The sequence below is a fragment of the Lutjanus erythropterus genome, chromosome 9 (genome assembly GCF_056507025.1).
Source record: "Lutjanus erythropterus isolate fLutEry1 chromosome 9, fLutEry1.hap2, whole genome shotgun sequence".
Classification (NCBI taxonomy): Eukaryota; Metazoa; Chordata; class Actinopteri; order Lutjaniformes; family Lutjanidae; genus Lutjanus; species Lutjanus erythropterus.
Genome location: NC_139325.1, coordinates 2,559,797 through 2,580,804, shown reverse-complemented (window position 1 = coordinate 2,580,804; position 21,008 = coordinate 2,559,797). Strand labels below are relative to the sequence as shown.

The following is a 21,008-nucleotide window of genomic DNA, read 5'->3' as shown; positions in this document are numbered from 1 at the left end:
AGGGTGACTCACTTATTCTTGTACAGTGAGTCACAGAAAGTAGAGCAGCTGAGTTATAATGGCCGCTGGATTTACCATCCAAATGCAGCAATGCTTACAGCTTTTTGAGGCTGAAGATAATCACTTCTGAGAGTCTAAAGTAACAAACTGTAAAAGATGTTGGATAATATAAAATGGTAAATAAAAAAAACTCCAGGGCTGTTAGATGACACCATTTCAAATGGACCAGTTGAAACTTTTAAATTATTTTTTTATTCGCTCACATGAAATTACACGTTTCCCCCCAAATAACAGTTATGCTTGGGTGTTTTGTATGAAAATTCCAAAGACATGAACAAAGCTAACCCGCTCAACAATAATCTTCCTTACATCCCCACAAACTACTTCTTACCAACATGCAGTTTAGGCAAGTACTGAAAGAAAAAAGGAGAATAAAAGACAAAACAAAAATCTTAATCTGAAAAAGCAGTAACTAAATGAGCAGGTGGATTTTTTATTTTTTTTACTGCTGTGCTCATAAAACCCTCAACAATAACAAGCCTGTGTGCTCTTTTGTTCTTCAAAGTTTTCTATACCTCGTAAATTGATACATAGAAATACAAAAGCAGGTCACCCAAAAACAAAATAAAATAATAAGAGTAGAAAGTTGAGCAACTGACAGTAAATGGAATGTAACCTTTGCGTTCCAATAAAACCTTGCCCTCTGTCTTCGGCACTCCCCATTTCACCTCCACTGTCTTTACCTCTGCTGTCATTTCTCTCGACAAGTACAGACAAACAGCTGCTGCCTCTCGTGTGTGAGGAGCCATCTCCTGATTGTGTGAAACTACAGATGTATCACCAAAAGACAGTGCTGATCAAAAACAGGACCATTAATAGGAACAGGATACACATATAGTATAACTGTTTTCTGACTAAAAACCTGCTGCATGTTTCATGAGTTGAGAACTGGCCCTCTTACCCACCACCTTAATGCAACACCCCTGTTGATCCCACACAGAAAGGGGTCAGCAGACAAGCAACCAACCCCAAACACACTTTACCCTTCCACATGGACCCTCCCGCCCACCACACAATTAAAAAACAAAAATTACCCCCCCCCCCCTTTTTCCCCAGTTACTACAGAAGGAGGAACAGTAAACCGATAGAATGAGATGAGTGTTGAGAGAACTAAATAAAAAAAAACAAACAAACAAACAATGGAGAGAGCTGGACGACGATGATGATAATGAGGTGGTGTCATTGTAGATGATCATGACGAAGATGAGCCGGGACGATGGCAGGTAGACGGGGATGACTACGGGGGTCTGGCTCAATCTTTGGGCTCCTCTGTGTCCTCTCCCTCAACCTGGTTGTCAGAGGTCCACAGCTGAGGAGAGAGAAGAAGACGACGATGAGCCGGAGAAAGAGAAGCAGCGAGAGAGAGGAGGACAAGAGGGTCAAAGCAGAGTGGGTAAAGAAAGGATAAAGAAACATCCATTAATACTTATGGTAATACTTGTTTTCATTTTAATTTGAAAGAAATCAAGGGCACTAGGACTGAGCAATCTATCAAATAAATTTGGTATATTCAAGTGTGAATTACAATGCTATATGGCAGATGACCATATCATCATATTTAAGTTTTCAGTGTTTCCACTGGTAGTTAAGTTACTTTAGTCAGCCAAAAAGTGTGTAGATAAGCTCAAGTTGCTGTATAATTGTTGTTGAAAGGTTTTGTGTTGTTTGCTGTCACTGAAAAAATGTTGCAGTTTATGTAACATTCCTACAGTGTCTTCCTGTACTCTTCACTGCAGAATTGGTGCACACTGTGAAATGCTAACTTTGGTATTCAGCAGCTATGAGTTCTGTTTTGTTTTGCTACCATGTTGATACAACACGATTAATCATCTGATTGAGTTTATTACTCTACCAGCACCTTTCAGCTATAAAACCTGTCTGGAACACCTCCAGTTTTAGACTATTTTAATTGATGGCAGCCTGACTCGTAGTTGCTTGCTAGATATTTCTGGACCCACACACCAAGATTACCCACAACCCCACCTTACTTAAAGAAGAAGGCTTGTTCAGTAACACACAGTTGCAGTTTGACTGTGGGTTAGGTAACCAACCCTGACAAAACGTAGAAGATGTATTTAAACAGAAATGCTCGCCTAAAGCCCCAACATGCCATTTGCATTCTGTCACACCACAGACACCAAGTTCAGACGGTATGCATGCCCATGTGAACGTGGCTCCAAGCTAACAAGCTACAGTGAAGATTTAGGCTAAAAAACAGTGTAAATGACATCATTCAAGTCAGCTTGGCATGTGGGGGCTTTAGGATATTAGACCTGAATTACACCCGACAAGCATTATGAAGGCATTTAATGTATTTTTTCCCTGCTTTTTCATGTTTGAAAACTGGTCACCATTCAGTTCCAATGTTTGGAAGACTCTGCAATGCCATTTTCCCATGAAAACCTGACCTTCAGTTGGCATGAGGGTGAGTAGATAATAACTTAATTTTCATTTTTGGGAAGTATCCCTTTAATAACAATAGTAATAATTATATTAATGCATACAGGATAAAATAATCTCTGATTTCAGGTCATCACATGGGATTTTTTTTCTGGTTTTCTTGCTATTTTGAAGTTGAATATATTTGGCTTTTGGACTGAAAGCAAGACATTTGAATATATTACTACAGACTCTGGAAAGCTGTGATCGGCATTTTATAGACCGCACAGCTACTTCAGAAAATAATCAGTGGACTAATCAGCTGAAACCAAGAAAAACTTACTGTCAAGTTGTCTCTCAGTAGCTGCATGATTAGTGTGCTGTCTTTGTAGGAATCTTCACTCAGTGTGTCAAGCTCTGCAATGGCATCATCGAAAGCCTGTAGGATTCAAAACACATTTTTAACTATTGGAAGGACAGTTGTACACAGGTTTTGCTGTTCCATTGTGTATTTAGCAACAGATGTACATTCAGTTTGACATGTCCTCACAAAAACATAATGTTCATAACAATGCATTAAACTAAGCAGTTTAATGTCTTCATGAGAATTAAAAGAGCTATGTGGTGTTATAGACATACGCTTTTGGCCAGTTTGCAGGCATCATCAGGTGAGTTGATGATCTCATAGTAGAAAACTGAGAAATTCAGGGCAAGACCAAGACGGATTGGGTGCGTAGGCTGCATCTTCTCTTTGCTGATATCAAGGGCACTCTGGTAGGCCATCCTTGATTCATCAATGGAACCTAAGGGGGTAAAAAGAAAAGGGCATGAGAGATGTGGAGCTTGACAATGAAAAATACAATTATCTTTAGATGTTTTTTTTTTTAATGGTTTCATACTAAGGTTGGGTGATTGGACAAATATATCGTCTACTGGTGATGGTCTGAATCCATTGCCAGTTGTTTTTTTGGGCTTTTTTTTTTTTTTTTTTTTGGAGATATTTATTATTTTATTTTGCTAATGTAATGGTGTGAAGAGTGCCAGCTGCAAATTTGCAATACGCTCTCATCCTGCGGCACTGTACACACCCACCCAGCCAGAGCCGAATGCTGTGTGCTGAATGAGGAGGGAGAGAGAAGCACCCTGTAGAGCCAGCCTCTTTAAACACTGAACGCAGTGAATTAAGTTATTTCTTATTTTGCCACTTTTATTGTACTTAATTGTCTACATTATACTAGTAGTCACAAACTAAAATCTTCTAACCTTGCTTTTCCCAGACACTCACACAGGGACACCTCTGGTCTCTAACAGCACACACACACCCATCCTGCCCAACCCAACATTCTTCTGATTCTCCCCACCTACATGTGTCTAATCTGTTGACTTTCTTCACCAGCAGTATGTTTTATAGTCTCCCAAAAAACACAACTCACATTTTCAATGTTTTTCATTTGCAATTCCATTTTCACAACAGCAGATCAAAAATAAATAAAAGAAAAATAAATGTAAGAAATGCTAAAATGTGTCACCACTTATACTTGGATGGCCTGCCCAGGTGAAGTTCGTGTGTGAGGTGTATCGATGCACATTTCCCACACAAGCAACTAACTAACTAACTAACTAACCAACTAACCAACTAACCCACACACACACACACACACACACACACACACACACACACACACACACACACACACACACACACACACACACACACACACACACACACGTGTGCTCCAGCAGTCATTTCATTCATTGCCAAGACCTGGTACTTCCATAACCTATCAACCTATCACTGAATTGTATCACACAATTTATATTGTTCACAAGTTCTCGCTTAAATAAAATGAGGTGCTGGGCTGGATTCGGCCACTGAGCCTTGAGTTTAACATGTGCCCTACAGCAATACAGTAACATACTATGGATGGGCCACAATTCTGAGGTATTAACAAGGGTCTCTTCTTCAGTTTCTGTAAGGGGGGAGCACCAGGGAGGTGGTTTGTTGTGAGATACATCACACATTTGTTTCTGAAGGCTTTATCAGAACACAATGATGACAAAGCTGAGTTGTACTACTAATACTTGGCTTACGTGGCTTTCCTAAGGTCTACATAGAGCTAATGTGATCAGACTAATTCAGAAAAACTGGAAATTAACTTTTTTCAAGAGTTTGAGGAGATGATCAACCAGTCTAATATTCAATATAGAACTACAGCCAGCAGCCTGTTAGCTACGCTTTGCATAAACAGGAAACAGGTGGAAACTGCAATAAAAGCTCTGCCCCGCAACAAAATCCACCTACCAGTACCTTTGACACACACAAATGAACACATCTTGCTGGTTTAGAAAATATCTGAAAATGTCAATTTCAGGTCTTATGGGTGGTTATTTGCAAGACTATTTTTTGGCCAGGTGCAGAGGCTTGCTGGAGCCATGGAAACATCATGAAGTTGCCAAGCAACCAGAAAAGACAAGCACCAGCCATAAAACCAAAACTTGTTTTTTACACTTTGCTGTTTTTTTTGTTTTTGGGTTTGTTTTTTTTTGTTTGTTTGTTTTTTGACAGGATAACTGTGAGAAATGTCAGAGTTAGCAGGACAGTGGTACAGATTCTATTACTAAATTTTAATTGGCTGAATGCCTTAAAATTATTGGAGTTGAACAGCCTGTGATCTTTCAGTTTTCCCTTATGGTCAAAAACATTTATAATTACATGTACTACAAACAAGCAAAGCAAGCTTAAAATGAGATTTAGACATATGTAATTATGATGCTGTTGTTTCAGTAATGTTTCCAAAATTGGAACAACAGCACACTCCCTGTATTGCTGCGTAAATAGATGAATGGAAAGCAACCTCTGCAAATTCAACAGACAAGCTTCCACTATGTCATAAGTTCCCTTAGTTGTCATCTGGCATTGTATCGAGGTCTTAGTTGAAAGCTGAAACCCACAGGAACACAGTCATGCTTCAGTCTAACATATATGGACACAGACATGTCACTCAACAGCCACTAGGGGGCAAATTTGTTAAGACAATGAAACTTAGGGAGATGGTCTTTGGAAACATGAGGTGCCTTGTATCCAAAAAGATGTGGACATGCATGAGCTAAAATGCAATAACCCCAAACAGAATATTTCTATGGGCTTTAAGTGATCACACTGACAAATGCCATTAAAGCCTGCCAGAAACCTTCAGGGTTTTTTATTGGTTATAGTTGAGGTTAAATGTTCATAAAGAAAGACTTCTGCTTTATGTTCATTACTTGACTTGCTATAGGCATCGACTGCATAAAAATTACCGACTTGTTGTTGACTGTTAACAGTCACCAACAATGACAGTAAGTGTTATTATTCAAGTACATATATCCTATCTTTATTACTGCTGGAAGACCATACTGTGATATTGGTGTAATCAGTATTGAGGAGCCAATGTCATAAGGCTTATCCCAATACTTAAGTGTTCATTTAATAGGATCTTGTCTAATACGTCTTATTTGGCTGGGCTAGGAGCTGTGTCTGTTCTTACAAACCAGCTTTCCAACCAGCAAAATATACACATATGTAAAAAACAAAAATGAAATAAACCCCCCTCACAAAGAGATGGCACAAACAGAGGCTTACTATTCTTCTTCTCGTTTGTAGCCACCTCAGCCAGGTAGCGGTAGTAATCTCCTTTCATTTTCAAATAGAAGACTTCGCTCTCTGGTGAAGAGGCTTTGGGAATGAGATATTTCTCCAAGAGATCCTGTCGGAGGAAACAAACAAAAAAGACAGAGGAAACTGTTAAAAAGGAGCAGGCTTTTTATGATATTAAATACAATGTGTATGACGTATATAGCCTTCTATACAATTGTAAAAAAAAAAAAAAAAAAAAAAAAAAAAAATCAACAGAAACAGAAGGATTGATTTGTATTCTTCAACTCTAGGTATAAAATGTGTACAGTTCATTGATGGATAATACATCTTTTACAAATTACCACAAGACTCTTTTGCCATTTAAACCCATTAATTATCAGCTGACCCCACCGCTAGAGCAGTGGTCATTGTTTTGACCCAGGAAGGTTGTCAAAAGTATAGACAAATCTGGTGAAGTACTGGAAATTAACAAGCCACCACTGCTGCTTCTGACTACTATGTAAAATTTGATGAACATTAACATTGTCATCCAAAAAGGTACATTTATTAGGTATTGAGGGGCACTGTCTAATACTGTCAATCCAATTATCCATGTTGTCTGTCTGCAAGCAACAGCAGACACGATGTCTCAAAAAGAACCCCAGATCAACAACACAATATCTGTTTATTATAGTACCAAAGCAATTAGAAAAACATGTAAGTGCTCATTTAAGACCTCGGTTCAGTTTAGTTGTTATTGTTCTGGCTGAAATTTGGCTCACAGCATAGCAAAACCAGATAGTGTTCACTGAGTGTTTCTGTGCCAGCACTGTGTGCAAAAAGACAAAAAAAAGTCTATTTTATTCTCTTGCTGTGGTATCGAAAGAGGTATTCAAGTATCACATTTTCATAGTTGTATTGTATCAATGTTTAAAAAAATGTGGTATTGTGACAACTCTCCAAACCATTCAAATAAATATCATTGCCAACATTTCAAACCATCATTTCTCATGAGATGAGGGTAGAGGCATGTTGGCTACCTCCAACAGCCCCAAGGCTTGAGCCTGTGAGACATAACCAGAACTACATCACAGATGCTTCAGAGGCCACTGAAGGGGGGTGGATCTGTGTGGATGGTGGATAACATGACAACATGGGGGAGGAGAAAGGGACAGGCTGGACAGAGGAGTCAGGAGTGAAGATGGTGGAGCATGGATGAAAGATACTGGGGGTGGAGAAAGAGGAGAGAGACAGGCTGCTGAACTCCTGATGAGCTTTGGGAGAGGAAGTAGGTCACTCACAGCCCAGCTCTCTACCACACAAGCATGAACCAGTAGCTGAAACGTGTTGTCAATCTACTGTGTTAAATCGCTACTAGAAAAAGAGGGTTAATCTACTATGTTAAAGCACTATGGGACAAAGAGGGTTAAACAGTGCCTCCACAGAAACATCAATTAATGCTTAATTCTAAGTACAGATCTGTTCATAGCTTATCTTTGGATTCTAATGTAGTGACCATGTGGACATTTCCATGTTGTTCATCCACAATGGCCATGACACACACACACGCACACATGCACACACACAAAAACTCCTACCAGAGCATAACATTACAGTTTGACAATGACAAGCGACGATAAATTTATCAGCTTTTTATAACTGTTAAAATGGCTGACAATGTAAAGCTGGGCCTGTTATCCCAGAAACAAAAGCCCACTGCTCCAAAAATACACTCTGGAGTCAAGTGACTGCCTGTGTTCCTACTTTCCAGACTCTGTTATCATATTGATTAACTTATCATCTGTTCTTTCCAATGATCATAACGATTTCTTACGACTCATTAACAGACACTAATTCGGCAAACATTTAACATACTTCAATAATTATTTTAGCTCCATGTAAAGGGAATAAATGTGAAACAGGCAGCAGGGCCAAAACAAAACCAGACGTTGCTCACCAGAATGAAAATTTTAAAGGAGAACACACTGGCTGTAGCATTGTTGCTGGAGAAGACATTATTTTAACTTAGATATTACCTTTTCTCTGATGATAAATCGTGGTCAATTTATGATTTAGCACTGTGAATATATTACATATTTCTCATTTAAAAGAAAGCAGAAAAGCATGGCAATAGTGATTATACATTGTTAAGAACGTCCAACAACACTTCTGTTTTCTAAAACTGTAGAGTGAGAGAGCATCAGTTATAGGCCTTCCCTGAATAATGGTCTCTAATTAAAACTAGCTATTGACTGAGTTGAGTCTCTGGGTCAAAAATGAATATTGTCATTTAAGTCACAAATTAAAAAACGCATAGGATAATAGTCCAAAACACAGACATGCATTCTAAATGGATTCAGAGACATGAATTTTTGCCTGTTTGGTAAGGGCCTGTTCATTACACAGTGCATTTGTTCATTACCCCTGGTATACTGGAATAAAGTAGGCTGATGTAAGAGCCTGCATTTGCTGAATGCTCTTAGAATGATGTGAGGACTCAGGGAAGCCCTCTGGGATCTGAATGTAGAAGTGGGTCAGTAGCAAGGGTATAGCTAAAATCTAACTACAACCATGGCAGGGATGTTCAGAATAAATTAAATATACATTTTCAGTAATTGTACATCCTAGAATTGATTGATTACATCTATCTCTATATCCTTGTTGTTTTCAAAGAACAGAGAGAGATTTGCAGAAAGGGCGTGTGCGCGCACATATTCGAATAGACTTGTCAAATTGTTTCTGCAGCACATACTATAAATTTAATGTCAGTGAAAGCAAGCATCAGGGATGTGTGCACACAAGTGTGCATGCTCTCTGGTATGCACAAGCAGCATGGGGCAGCAATATTGCTAGCATTAGATTACATGATAAGTTCTTTTACTAATAATACCTATTGCTGAACTGACCTGAAAAGGAGCATTACGGCGCTCACTGAGTTAGTTCTTCTACTTTGATAGGCCTGGAAACTCAGTCAAACCACAGCTGTCCTTGGATATTATATAGGTGTACTTTAACATGTCAATACATGCAACCTTTGCTTCAACTTGATTTACCACTTTGACATCAAATTCACAACCCCAGGAAGACCTGTGACAGTTGCCAGGTTTACTAAAAAGGCACAGTCTCTATTTTATCTTCACACAAATACTTCAGTCACTTTTTCTGTGCACAACCAAGTGCAGTAACATGTATACCATAGAGGAGAAACTCCGTTATCCCCATTTGATCCATAATGTTGAATGGCTGACTTTTCATTCAGCTTTTGAGTGTGGCCATTCAGAAGAAGAATAAAAACATCCTTAGACATGGTTGATGACATCTCACATGAACTAGTTCACTTCAGGTATACCTCAACCTTATCCCTGTCCCACACCTCTCCTCCTCTGCCCTCCTTACTGTCATCCCTCTCTATTTCAGTCCCCATATGGCTGTTTGGCCAAAGTGGAGGTCAGTGAGCCAGAACGCTGGTGGCTCAGCTTCTGTCATTATAGGATTAGGACCGGTTGAGTCACCAGGCAGATAATGCACAGGCTGAGGAAAGAACAGAGTAGCAGAGGCCCTACAGATGGCTGAAGGATTTCAGATGTGCATACACACTACAGTTTTTAGTGGTAGCTACTAAATTAATTTAGAATAACTTCAATTAAGCTAGTAAATTTAATGTTTACCTGCAGCTACAACATGAAAAAGGTGTTTTTTCTTCAACTACTAGTAAGTCCTTATTCAGAGTGTTGAAGTTGTTAGGCTCAACATGTTGAGATGTTATGGAAGCTCTGTTGTGTTGGTTTGCATTAAACTGTAGAGATGTATATATTAAAACTGCCACTTATTATTGACACATCATTTTCTGCATTGTGTGAGCTCATGATTTCTGTGTATTTTTACTTTTACATCTTGGATTGTAACCTGACCTGCTGATCAAGCAAGGATGTTAATGCCATTTCATTACGCCTGTATTAAAGGCTTAACACACTACTTCACATATTGTTGAAAAATCTGGCTAACTCATGAGCTACGAATGAAGAACCAAACAATATACTATAAGAGTAAGTATGAACATTACATAACAGGGGTTTGTGTGAGGAAGAATGCCATGATAAGATTTTTTAAGAGTGCTGAGAGACGGCCATGGATAGCAACGAAGCAGTCAAGGCATGGAAATTCTCTATGAGGTTTACTTTGTCTTGTTGACAGAAATGATTGACCCAACAGCATGAGCTGTTGAAGGGAGGTATGACTGTGGAGTTAGACTCACTCCTTAGTCATCCACACTTTCTTCACATAATCTGAATGCCAGAAAGAAAATGAGTTGCTGAAATAATTTCTCTGAGGTAATTTTTCTATTAATTTTGTCAAGAGGCCTTGCTTCTTTATCCTTGTACTGCAAGAGGCACTAAAATTTTGACATGTCCAACATCTAGTAACCACACTTGCTGAATAAGATTATTAAATACAGTTTATGCTTAGTGCAAAATCTTCATCCAACATTGTATGATATCAGATTAGTTTCAATAGTTAACAGTTGTCCACCTTTTGCTGTGCAGTATACAGAGCATTGGACAATTAGTGCTAATCCCATAGCAAGAAACAATCTACTTTCAGACATGCATCTTATTATGTCAATGTGACTGCAAATTTACATGTCAGTTTCATGTCTCAATAATTGACAATCTCACTTTTTCTCTGCATTTTATAGTCCTGAACACATGAGTACATGGACAGCTGCGGACACCATTGATGCCTATTAGTTTTGTTTATACTTGGAACTAGCGTTTCACACATGCGCAGTAGACCGACATCTGTAATGGCTGCATGGACAAGTGTGCATGGACACAACAAACTGATAGTATGCTAATGTCTGCACGGAGCATAGGCATACACCCTCTGATAAGAGATTGTCATCACACAGACCCCAGCGGACTCTTGCGCACTCATGGACAGGGAAGGTGTCATTTCAGCTCAACACTCCCACCATCGCAAGCATGAGTCGAATGCTATTAAATTAACTTGAAATACATCTTGTTACTCCTTTTTATGAGAGAAAAAAAAAACTTTTTCAGTCTATCATGCTTGTTGCAACATTCCTGTCATGTCTTAATAAAGCTGAACCATTTATGTTACAGGTACCTATGTCTAAATGGCAAAACACCATTACTTTAACAGATAAAGCCAACAATATTGTCTGAAAATTTTTTTCCTTACCAGTACTTCCCTGCAGATTTTTTCCAGCTCTTCCTCAATTGTTTCCCGGTACTCTTTGGCCAAGGACTGCTTCCTTTCGGAACCCTCAGCCTTCTGCTCAATGCTGGACACCACACGCCATGAGGACCGACGGGCACCAACCACATTCTTGTATGCCACGGACAGCAGATTACGCTCCTCGTTTGACAGCTCATTGCCCTCTGTTGTCACAGCCTTCATTGCAGCTGCCATGTCATCATAGCGCTCAGCCTGCTCGGCCAGTTTGGCCTTTTGCACCAGTTCCTTAGGAGGGGTCTCAGTCATGACTGCTCGCTGGATGAAGGAAAGCAGAGGACAGATGAAGGTTAATTAAGTGAGTGACAAGAGGACATTTCTTCTATTTGGTCCAGTAACTATTTACCACAAATGCCCATTAATAAATGTGCAGACTAGAGCTAAAGCAAGTGATTTTTTTTATTTCAAGAGCTATTAATGAGAGTAATGAGAATGAAATCAGGGCTTTCCTCAAGGATATGGATTAGCCAGCCACTGGGGTAAAAGTAGCCAGGTGCATTCCCCCTGGAGAAAAGTTTTATCTCTAAAAGCCCAAATTTGGTGGTCTCTGACACATTCTAGTCCCACTATAATCTCAATTATTGCATATTAAGGCCGAACAATTAATGGAAATACAACCAAGTGCAATATCCAAATTGCAGGAGCTGCAATGTTTTGATAAAGGTTCATTATATGTAACAAGAAGGACATACACAATGCATTGTGGTGATACAAAGGTACCCTGGCCTACAAATCAGATATAAAGGGACATGCTTGCACCCCAGCAAACAAAAATATAACTGATCAATTCCAAAATAAACAAAAGCCTTCTAGGACATTTTTCACTGTAAACAGTATGAGGCTGGGACAAAGCCTACATTTTCCTCATATGACATAGGCCCGTTACTTTGACAACACTGCCCGCTTTAGTATGTGATTGTAACGCGTCTTAGAAAACGCTTTGCTGTAAAAAGTGCAATGTAAACAAAAATAATTGATTCATTTAGTCCATCAATATCTGTGTGGCATATATGGAGAATACAGTGCTTTCAGTGGAAATTTTCAGGAATGCCCAGATACCACATTTTTTCAGACCAAGTACAAGTACTTACATTTGGGTAATTGCCGATAGTTGATGAGCACTTAATGTCATAACAGTTCTTAAAATAACTTGAAAAACATGTTTTATTTTGCTCAGCTGTTCCTCTCTTTCTAAATGTAACAAATTGTTATTGCTGATTCCTGCTGCTAGTGTCATCATAGTTACTGCACACATTACATTTTTAGGTAATTTGTAGCAAATTACTTTACTAATTTTGTGTTCCTTATTAAGCTGTACAGTAGGGGTGGGAATCTTTGGGCACCTGCCGATTCGATTACGATTACGATTCAGGGGCTACGATTCGATTATAAAACGATTATTGATGCATCTTTATGTATATTGATGCACTTTTTCACAAACACATTTCTTTTTGTCTCACTGAATAAGCATTCGTCACTTGCAATTTTTAAAAACAGCGCATTTGTAATAAGAATTCATTTCGATTATATTTTATTAAACTATTGGAAATATGTGCAAACTGGAAAGTACCAACAGTAGCCACTAGTAGCCGCAGCAACAGCAGCCTGCCGTCTCCCCGACTCCTCCGTCGGGTGGAATCGAGTTACGGCTTCTCATGTTTGTTGTGTTGCCAAAGTATTTTATTTTAGCTCGACACAGCTTACATATAACGTGGCTCTTGTCCAGTTCGCTTCCGCCGTCGACGTTGTAGAAGCCGAAGTGTTTCCACACGGCTGCTTTTAAATTAGAAGGAGCTGTTCGGACCTCATGGCGAGGTGGCTGCCGGTCGGCCATGTTTGTTTTCCGCTGTGCGCGTGTCGCTCCAGGTGCGCGTCCCAAAGTGTCCCGGCGATGACGCGTACCGCGCTTCTTAGTTCCACATTATTTAGAAGCTTCTGTATCACTTTAATTAACAGATTTAAATAATCGAAATTTGGACGTTTGTGAATCGATTCAGATTCGTCCACGTCCGAATCGCGATGCATCTAAGAATCGGAAATTTCCCCCACCCCTACTGTACAGTTTACTGTATACATTACGGATGCACCGATTGACCAGCCAGAGACTGAAACTGGCCGGTTTTCAGCATGACTGGCCCTGGCCGGTGACCAGCCAGTCAGCGAGTTCTGCACGATGGCCACGTCATGTATGCAGCAGACAAACTGACCATGACATCACACCCACCACAGCGCTATTCACAGCTACACACACTCAGACACATGCTTGCATGAAGTTGGTGTTAGCGACAAATTCCAAGAACAGGATAAAGAGAAGACAGAAAGTCTACTACAAGACGGAGCAGCTGACAATGTCACAGCACAGCCGTAAACTTTGTAGCTCTTCAGGCTAATGTTATCCAGCAGCAGACTGCTGTTCACAGAGGGACAGTCAAAATCTCACCTCCTCTGGCTGAAGAATAAACAACCTGTGTTGACAGCAGCTGTCTACAGGTGCGCCCTGTGAGGTTGTTTCAGTTTTACACAGACTTGCATGGAATTTTACGGAGTTGCCAAAGTTGCTACAACCATGGGTGGATGATGTTGACGATAGTAAGACTCTTGCTCACAATGACGGTACGACCAAAAATGAGGATAAGCATTGGCAAATTTCCTAAACTCTATATCATGTTGGATCTTTAGATGCTTGCTTGTGTCAAGTGGCCTTTTTTTCATGACAAGGTATCAGGTGTGGGGGTATTGGTGTAGTTTCATGAGTATGAGTATGTGAGGACAGTATCAGACTGATACCCGATGCTGGTATCAGTGCATCCCTAGGAAATACTTGCTGCACAATCGTACAAACGCTGCTCTCTTATGAGGATGTCCACTGTCTGTGCAATCAATGCAATTCTAGAAGTGTTTTGTACTCAATTATTTTTCTAATATTAGTCAAACACTTAAAATGACTCTCCACTCTCTACTCAGCAGGACAACCTCTGATCTGAGCATGCACATACATTCATATACAGCATGCGGGGCAGGGGCTAACAGACAGATAGGCATGTTTCTCTAGCATGATTCATGGTCACATTGTTTTGAATTGGAGGCTAGTGGTCATAAAATGTACACGCATAGTGAACTGCAACTTGTTAATCAAAACTATTATATTAGAATTAGAGATGCACCGATCGACCGGCCCTGACCAGTGACCGGCCGGTCAGCGTCACATATCTGATTCTGTGCACATCATTGTCACACATGTTCTGCACAATGGTCACGTCATGCGCACAGCAGACAAACTGGCCGCGATATCAACATAGCGCTGATGACAGCTACACACACTCAGACACATGCTTGCTTGAAGCTGGTGTCAGCGACAGATTCCAAGAACAGGATAAAAAGAAGACAGACAGTCTACAACGAGACAGAGCAGCTGACAATGTCACAAAACAGCCATAAACTTTGTTGCTCTTCAGGCTAATGTTAGCCAGCAGCAGACTGCTGTTCACAGAGGGACAGTTAAAATCTCACCTCCTGTTCTGGCTGAAGAATAAACAACCTGTGTTGATGTGTCTCCTCAAACATTTTCTCATCAAGACTCGTTTAACTTCTGCATCTGTTTTTCTCATGGCAAAGTTTTACAGCAGCAAACTGTTGCACCGTGTCTGTCTCCAGTTTGTTTACATCTGCTTCCACAGGAGATCATGTGAAATCTCACGGGATTTCGTGAGTCATCACATTCAGCTGATTCATAATCTTAATGTAAAAATATAATAATAAGCCCTGGCTGTAACCTGGAGGACTTTGGAGAAAATTTAAATAGTATTTAATGAATATTTTATAATCAGTGTCTTATTATGAACATCTAATTTAATTTTTACAAGAAAAGTTGTTGAAAAATGTTTGTGAATGCTGTCAATTACAGTTCTTAGAAAGACTGAAAATCGGAATCGGCCAAAATTGGAATCGGCAGGTCAGACCCTTATAAAAAACGGAAATCGGAATCGGCCAAGAAAATTGCAATCAGTGCATCTCTAATTAGAATCAAAAATCAATAATAAAGTAGCTGGCTGGACTTAAATGAATAGCTGTGGCTGGCGTATCTGTATTGACTCTCAACTCAATTCATCAATGCATGTGGATCTCTACAGGTCCACAGAAGCTATCACACCACACAGTAAATAGGTTTACTGAAGTTGTGACACATGCTATAAATTTGTTTTTAGGCATGCTGCCCTCCTCAGGAGGGACTTCTACAGAAAAACACTGATGCACACCATTGCAGCTCAAGGCAATGGGAGTGAAAGAGTAACTGGACAGGGGAGTATAGCAAAGGGTATCAACTAAGCACAGCAAGTAAGTAAAAATGTAGATGCAATAAAATAAAATAAATAAATGCCTGCAAGGCCTGTAAGCATGGTGATTTGAGAAAATAATAATTATACTTAGCAGTGGTGATACTACTTCTACTGTACTACAGCACAGTATTAGACCTGCTAGTTACCAGCAGTATAATGTAAAGGCTGTTAATGTGTAAACCTGACACACACACACACACACACACACACACACACACACACACACACACACACACACACGCACACACGCAGGCATTCTCACTGGATCAATAGCCCACATCCATCTGACCCATCCAAAATAGCCAGCAGGCTTCCACAGAGTCAATCTCTTTTTTCCATTCCAGAGTGCATGTAGTGTGCAGTGTCAAAACCTGTCCTGAGTGGGCGCCCCTATAGCTCAGTTGGTAGGGCATGCGCACCATGTATTGAAGCTGTTAGTCCTCTGCAGCGGCTGCCGGTTCAAAACCCGCCTGTGGCTCATTTGCTGCGTGTCATCCCCTGTCTCTTCACCCCCCTTTCCTGTCATACCTTCAGCTGTCACTGTCAATAAAGGCAAAAATGCCCAAAAAAATAACCTTTAAAAAAAAAAAAAAAAAACCTGTCCTGAGATACAGAAAAGAAAGCAAATTCTGACACAGTTCACACGCTATATAGAGTTTAGCAACCAAATAAACTGAATTAATAAACAGAATGACTGAAATTCTCTTCAAAAGGACATGATACTTTTTACACATCAAATTTCAACATGTTATGCTCTCCAAAGGGTGAAAGTAGCTAGGGTGATAAAATAAGTTTGTTCTATTATCATCAACAGTATTGTAGGCATGACTATTGGTGCCCCACCCCCACCACCGCAAAACCCAATGTCAAATTAGGGACACTTACAGCAAATTCTGTACTGATTAATTATCGGTTTATTTTTATTTTTAATCGGTTACTTAACAGAAATTCATCATTAACATCACCAACTAATACAATTAAATGTTTGATAAATAAATTTACACTAATGTGGATATAAGGACTAAGTGGATAAAGACAAATAACAGAACAGCTAAAACAGTATGGTATATTCAGAAAATCACATCACTTTACCATGCCTTAAAAAACAGAAAAAGACAAGACTTTTGAAATATCACAATATCCAAAATGTAAGACAATGTCCAGTTTCATATTAGGCTGCTACTAATGGGTTATTTTCATAGTTGATTAATCGCACAATATTTTTTTCAATTAACCAATTAATAGTTGTTTTAAAATGTCAGAAAATGGTGAAAAATGTCGATCAGTGTTTCCCAAAGCCCAAGATGATGTCCTGAAATGTCGTTTTACTCATTACCCAAAGATATTTAGTTTACTGTCATAAATGAGTAAAGAAACCAACAATTATTCACATTTAAGAAGCTGAAATCAGAGAATTTTGGCTTTTTTCCTTAGAAAATCACTCAAACTGATTAATTGTTGCAGCCCCACACAATACGATATAATGTTGATATATTGCCCAGCTCTAATCTCTACATTATACTGCAATATTAATAATGTTGTATATTTGGTTATAATATTTTGCTATTTGTTTTGTCTATATCACCCAGCCCTAATTCTATAAGATTGTCCTATGCTGCCTAAGAATATCGAGATATTACTATAAGCCACATCACCCAGCACTTAAAAAAGCAAATTCATATATGCCACTTGACTCGTGTGAATACAGGACACTATTCACCTTAAGAAAGCCTGACACAGTCATGGTACGCTTACATTCAAGAGGAACTTGTTCTGGTAGGTCTACTGCTGGCAAGCATCCACGGCAAATGCAGACGTGCCCAAGTATACACACGTACGTACGTGCGTGCGTGCGCGCGCACACACACACAACCACCACACCCATCCCTATACCTGTGGCTCGCCCAACAGGCGGAAACTGAACTGCGATATTGAAGTGGTTAACTGTGAATAATGGCAGTACATTTGGTCGACACGAACCAATCAGCGCTTCTATTAAATTTACAGGCACAGTTCTGACAAAAAAAAAACACCATTCGGTGAATAAAAAGCACCCACTAACATTACTGTAATATTCCATTATGGAGCCATTTACCGCTGGGGCCTCGTGACCCGCTTCCACTATGGCAGCGACTATTTCCTGAAACAGAGGCATTCCAAGCTAAGCAGCTCTTATAAATGGGCTAAGGGTTATTACAATTTAATATGTAACCCTACCCTGACACACTGATAATGTGAAGCCTACTTTCAAACGTATATCATAAACTCGAAATGTAACATTATGAACTTGGCTGGTCAGCCCGACGACACCACTTAAGCAAGTGTGAGCCGTTGTCTTTTTCATCTCTCTTCCTAGTTATGCTGCGCCTCTGATGTGATAAGATTCATACTGTGCCTGGTCTTATTAGTTTTGATAATAACATTACATACTTGACACGTGTAAACAGAAAATAAAACGCATACTCTACAGTACGGTTACTGTACCTTGGTGTTACTGTCAGCAAATTCATATTTTAATATTACAGTGTCTCAGATACTGAGATAATACCTCATGAATAACGGATATACTTTCTCGCGATATTTGTTAACAAACCACAGGCACATTTAACCCAAAGCCTGACTAATTAGTGAAATTAACATGCAAAACGTTTGTAGACAAAAGCACAGAATATCAGAGCTTCGACCTGACACGCCTTCCCGTCTGATGCTCCATTTTGAAACCAGCTATTAGACATATCCCAAACTGTAGCTAAGCTAACCATTGTTCTTGGGCTGACGATTGTCGCCGCTAGATGCAGAGCCATAGTCAATTGGAGACAAAGCGCTTCCACAATAATTATATCTTACGAAAAGTGAGAGGACCTAAAGGCCAATAATGCAAACGTCAAAGTGAAGTTTTAAAAGCTTAAAGTCCTTTCATACCTGAGTGGGCTACTGTCAGATAGCAGTGATGTCGGTGTGCCGCTACAGCTGATTCTTTCTGCCAGTCAGTCTGAATGTAATCCACGGGGTTTCCCTCCAATCACACCAGTGCGAGGCACGGCCACAGAAGGGGCGACTGACGTCAACGTTACCAAGGCTACCAAACACGAGGCATTGTGGGGGTAGTAGTTTCTCCCTTCTTCCTATCCTTTGGAGGCAAAGGGTCACAAATAATTGCAAGTAATGCAGGCCGACCAATGTGAGCACATTTTGATGTTTTTACAGAGGATTATATTACAACTTTGATATTGGTCACACATTAATTTACAACCCTGAATACATTATAGACACTTATAATTAAATTCAATGCAAATCTGTGATAAGCTCAGTTTAAAACACCACAGTAACTCTGATATGGAAATCACTATCACTTACAAATCAAATACTGTACTTTAACTTTAGATCACACTATTGTATCAGAAATGAAGTAGAGACAAAATATACTGCATAGTGACTAACACCAAAAGGTATTCTTTAGCTTTGAATGCCACCCATGGTATGGATGCTGTGATACAGATTATGGCTGTATGTAGTAACCAGAGGGATATAACATGAAACGTGAAATAGACCTGTTGACATTTTCCACACAGTTGTGAAATCATGTCTGGTACAGCATTTAGGAGTATTTGCTGGAGATGCTGAGGGCATCACAAACTAGAACACAGGACGCAGTGTTTCAGTATATCTTGCTTAATAGAAACGACTATTTCTGCATTCTGGTAGGTTTCCAAAGGGAGAGAGTGAAGCTATTTTTGCCTTGTCACATGTTTTCCCCTCAGGCCAAGATTTCAAGCTTGTAACCTATTTAAGGGCAGATGAGATAGTATTGGCTGTAGAAGTGCACAGGCTCCAGTACTAAAAAATAAACGTCTCCACTCAATTGTCAAAGTGTGGTCCAGGAAGGGTGTAGTAGTATACCATACCAGATGGATATCAAGTCAAGGAAAAAAGGCGTGATATAAAGACATAACCGGTTAGGTGAGTCCTCACTTAGTCAACCACATTTTGAGAACTTGAACACACATATCCCCATACATTCTTGTACTTCTTTGTACACACTCTCATTGACATAACGCTTACCCAAACCCAAATGTGGCAAAAGTATACACATTCTTTATGCAAGTAGAAATACATATACTTATGTAAAACAAAAAAGCTCTGGTAAAAGTAGAAATACTGATTAAACTTAATTACTCAGGTAAAATTAAAACATACAGGCTCTGAAGTAAAAAGTCAGCCTATGAATGACATTTGTACTGGCTGTCATCTTTGACATGGTTTTTGCTGTTGTCTTTTCCCTCGTGTTATGTCATTTTTGTTTTGTTACATCTTTTGTAGTAGTTTTTGTCCTATGTATTTTTTGTCTTTTTACACCTTCTAGGTTTTTTATGTCTTGTTACATCTTTTACATCTTGTCTTGTAATGTATTTTGTTTCTTTTTACAGCTTTCTGGTGGCTTTTGTCTTGTTAAAACTTTTTTGTCCTATGTCTTTTTTGTCTTGTTACAACTTTTTGATTTATGTCTTTTAAGTTGTTTCTCTCTTGTTATGTTTTTTCCTTATGTCTTTTTTTTTTTTAATCTTGTTATGTCTTTTAGGTGTTTTTTTTCTAGTTACGCCATTTTCATCTTGTTACATCTTTTCTATCTTGTCATTTTTATTGTCTTGTTATGTCTTTGACATTATTTTTGTTTTGATACATCTTTCACATCTTGTTTTTTGTTTCATCTGTCATGTGTGATATGCACTACTGGCTACGCATAATTGTCTTTTCCGTGTTAATGTCCAATCCATTTAGGTTGAAATCTGTCTAGAAGTGGCATGCAAAAAATAACCAATAATTCCCCTCAGACTCACTAAAACCAAAGTAACAAGCCTGATTTGAAAATGTAAGTAGAGAGTGCAGATATCTATGTTTAAATGTTTCGAGAAATAGTAAAAAATTATCAGAAAAATACGCAAATAAACAGATGCCTTTAAAATCTACTTATGCACAGTAACAAAGTATTTGTTCTTACTTACTTCCCACCCTTTCCGTAACCCCACCCATCACAACTAAATGCCCTAAACCATCACCCTTACTTCAACCCTAACCTAAACCTTAGAACCAAGTTTGAACCCTCGAACAGTCCTTTTAAAGTCTGAAAGTCTGAAAATGAGGACTGGTCAAAATCTACCCTTAAATTGGTTATGACAAACACACACACACACACACACACACACACACACGCACACACACACGCACACACACACACACACACACACACACACACACACACACACACACACACACACATTAACTACTACCAAGGTTAAAGCGTTGCATAAAAATATTCAGAAATTTATCCTTTTAATTAATTAATTGAACAAACAACTTCT

At 39.2% G+C, this 21,008-nt stretch overlaps 1 protein-coding gene across 1 annotated transcript; it reads right to left on the bottom strand.

Annotated features, from left to right (window-relative positions):
• Positions 1-233: 233 nt before the first annotated feature.
• Positions 234-18,729, bottom strand: LOC146320953 (14-3-3 protein zeta-like). Its single transcript, XM_084725922.1, has 6 exons — positions 18,571-18,729; positions 11,258-11,569; positions 6,062-6,185; positions 3,079-3,242; positions 2,783-2,878; positions 234-1,369 (listed from the first exon to the last, which is right to left on the bottom strand). Exons 2-6 carry the CDS (start codon positions 11,558-11,560, stop codon positions 1,313-1,315), a joined length of 744 nt encoding a protein of 247 aa, XP_084582048.1. The 5' UTR covers positions 11,561-11,569; positions 18,571-18,729; the 3' UTR covers positions 234-1,312.
• Between the last annotated feature and the right edge of the window lie 2,279 nt (positions 18,730-21,008).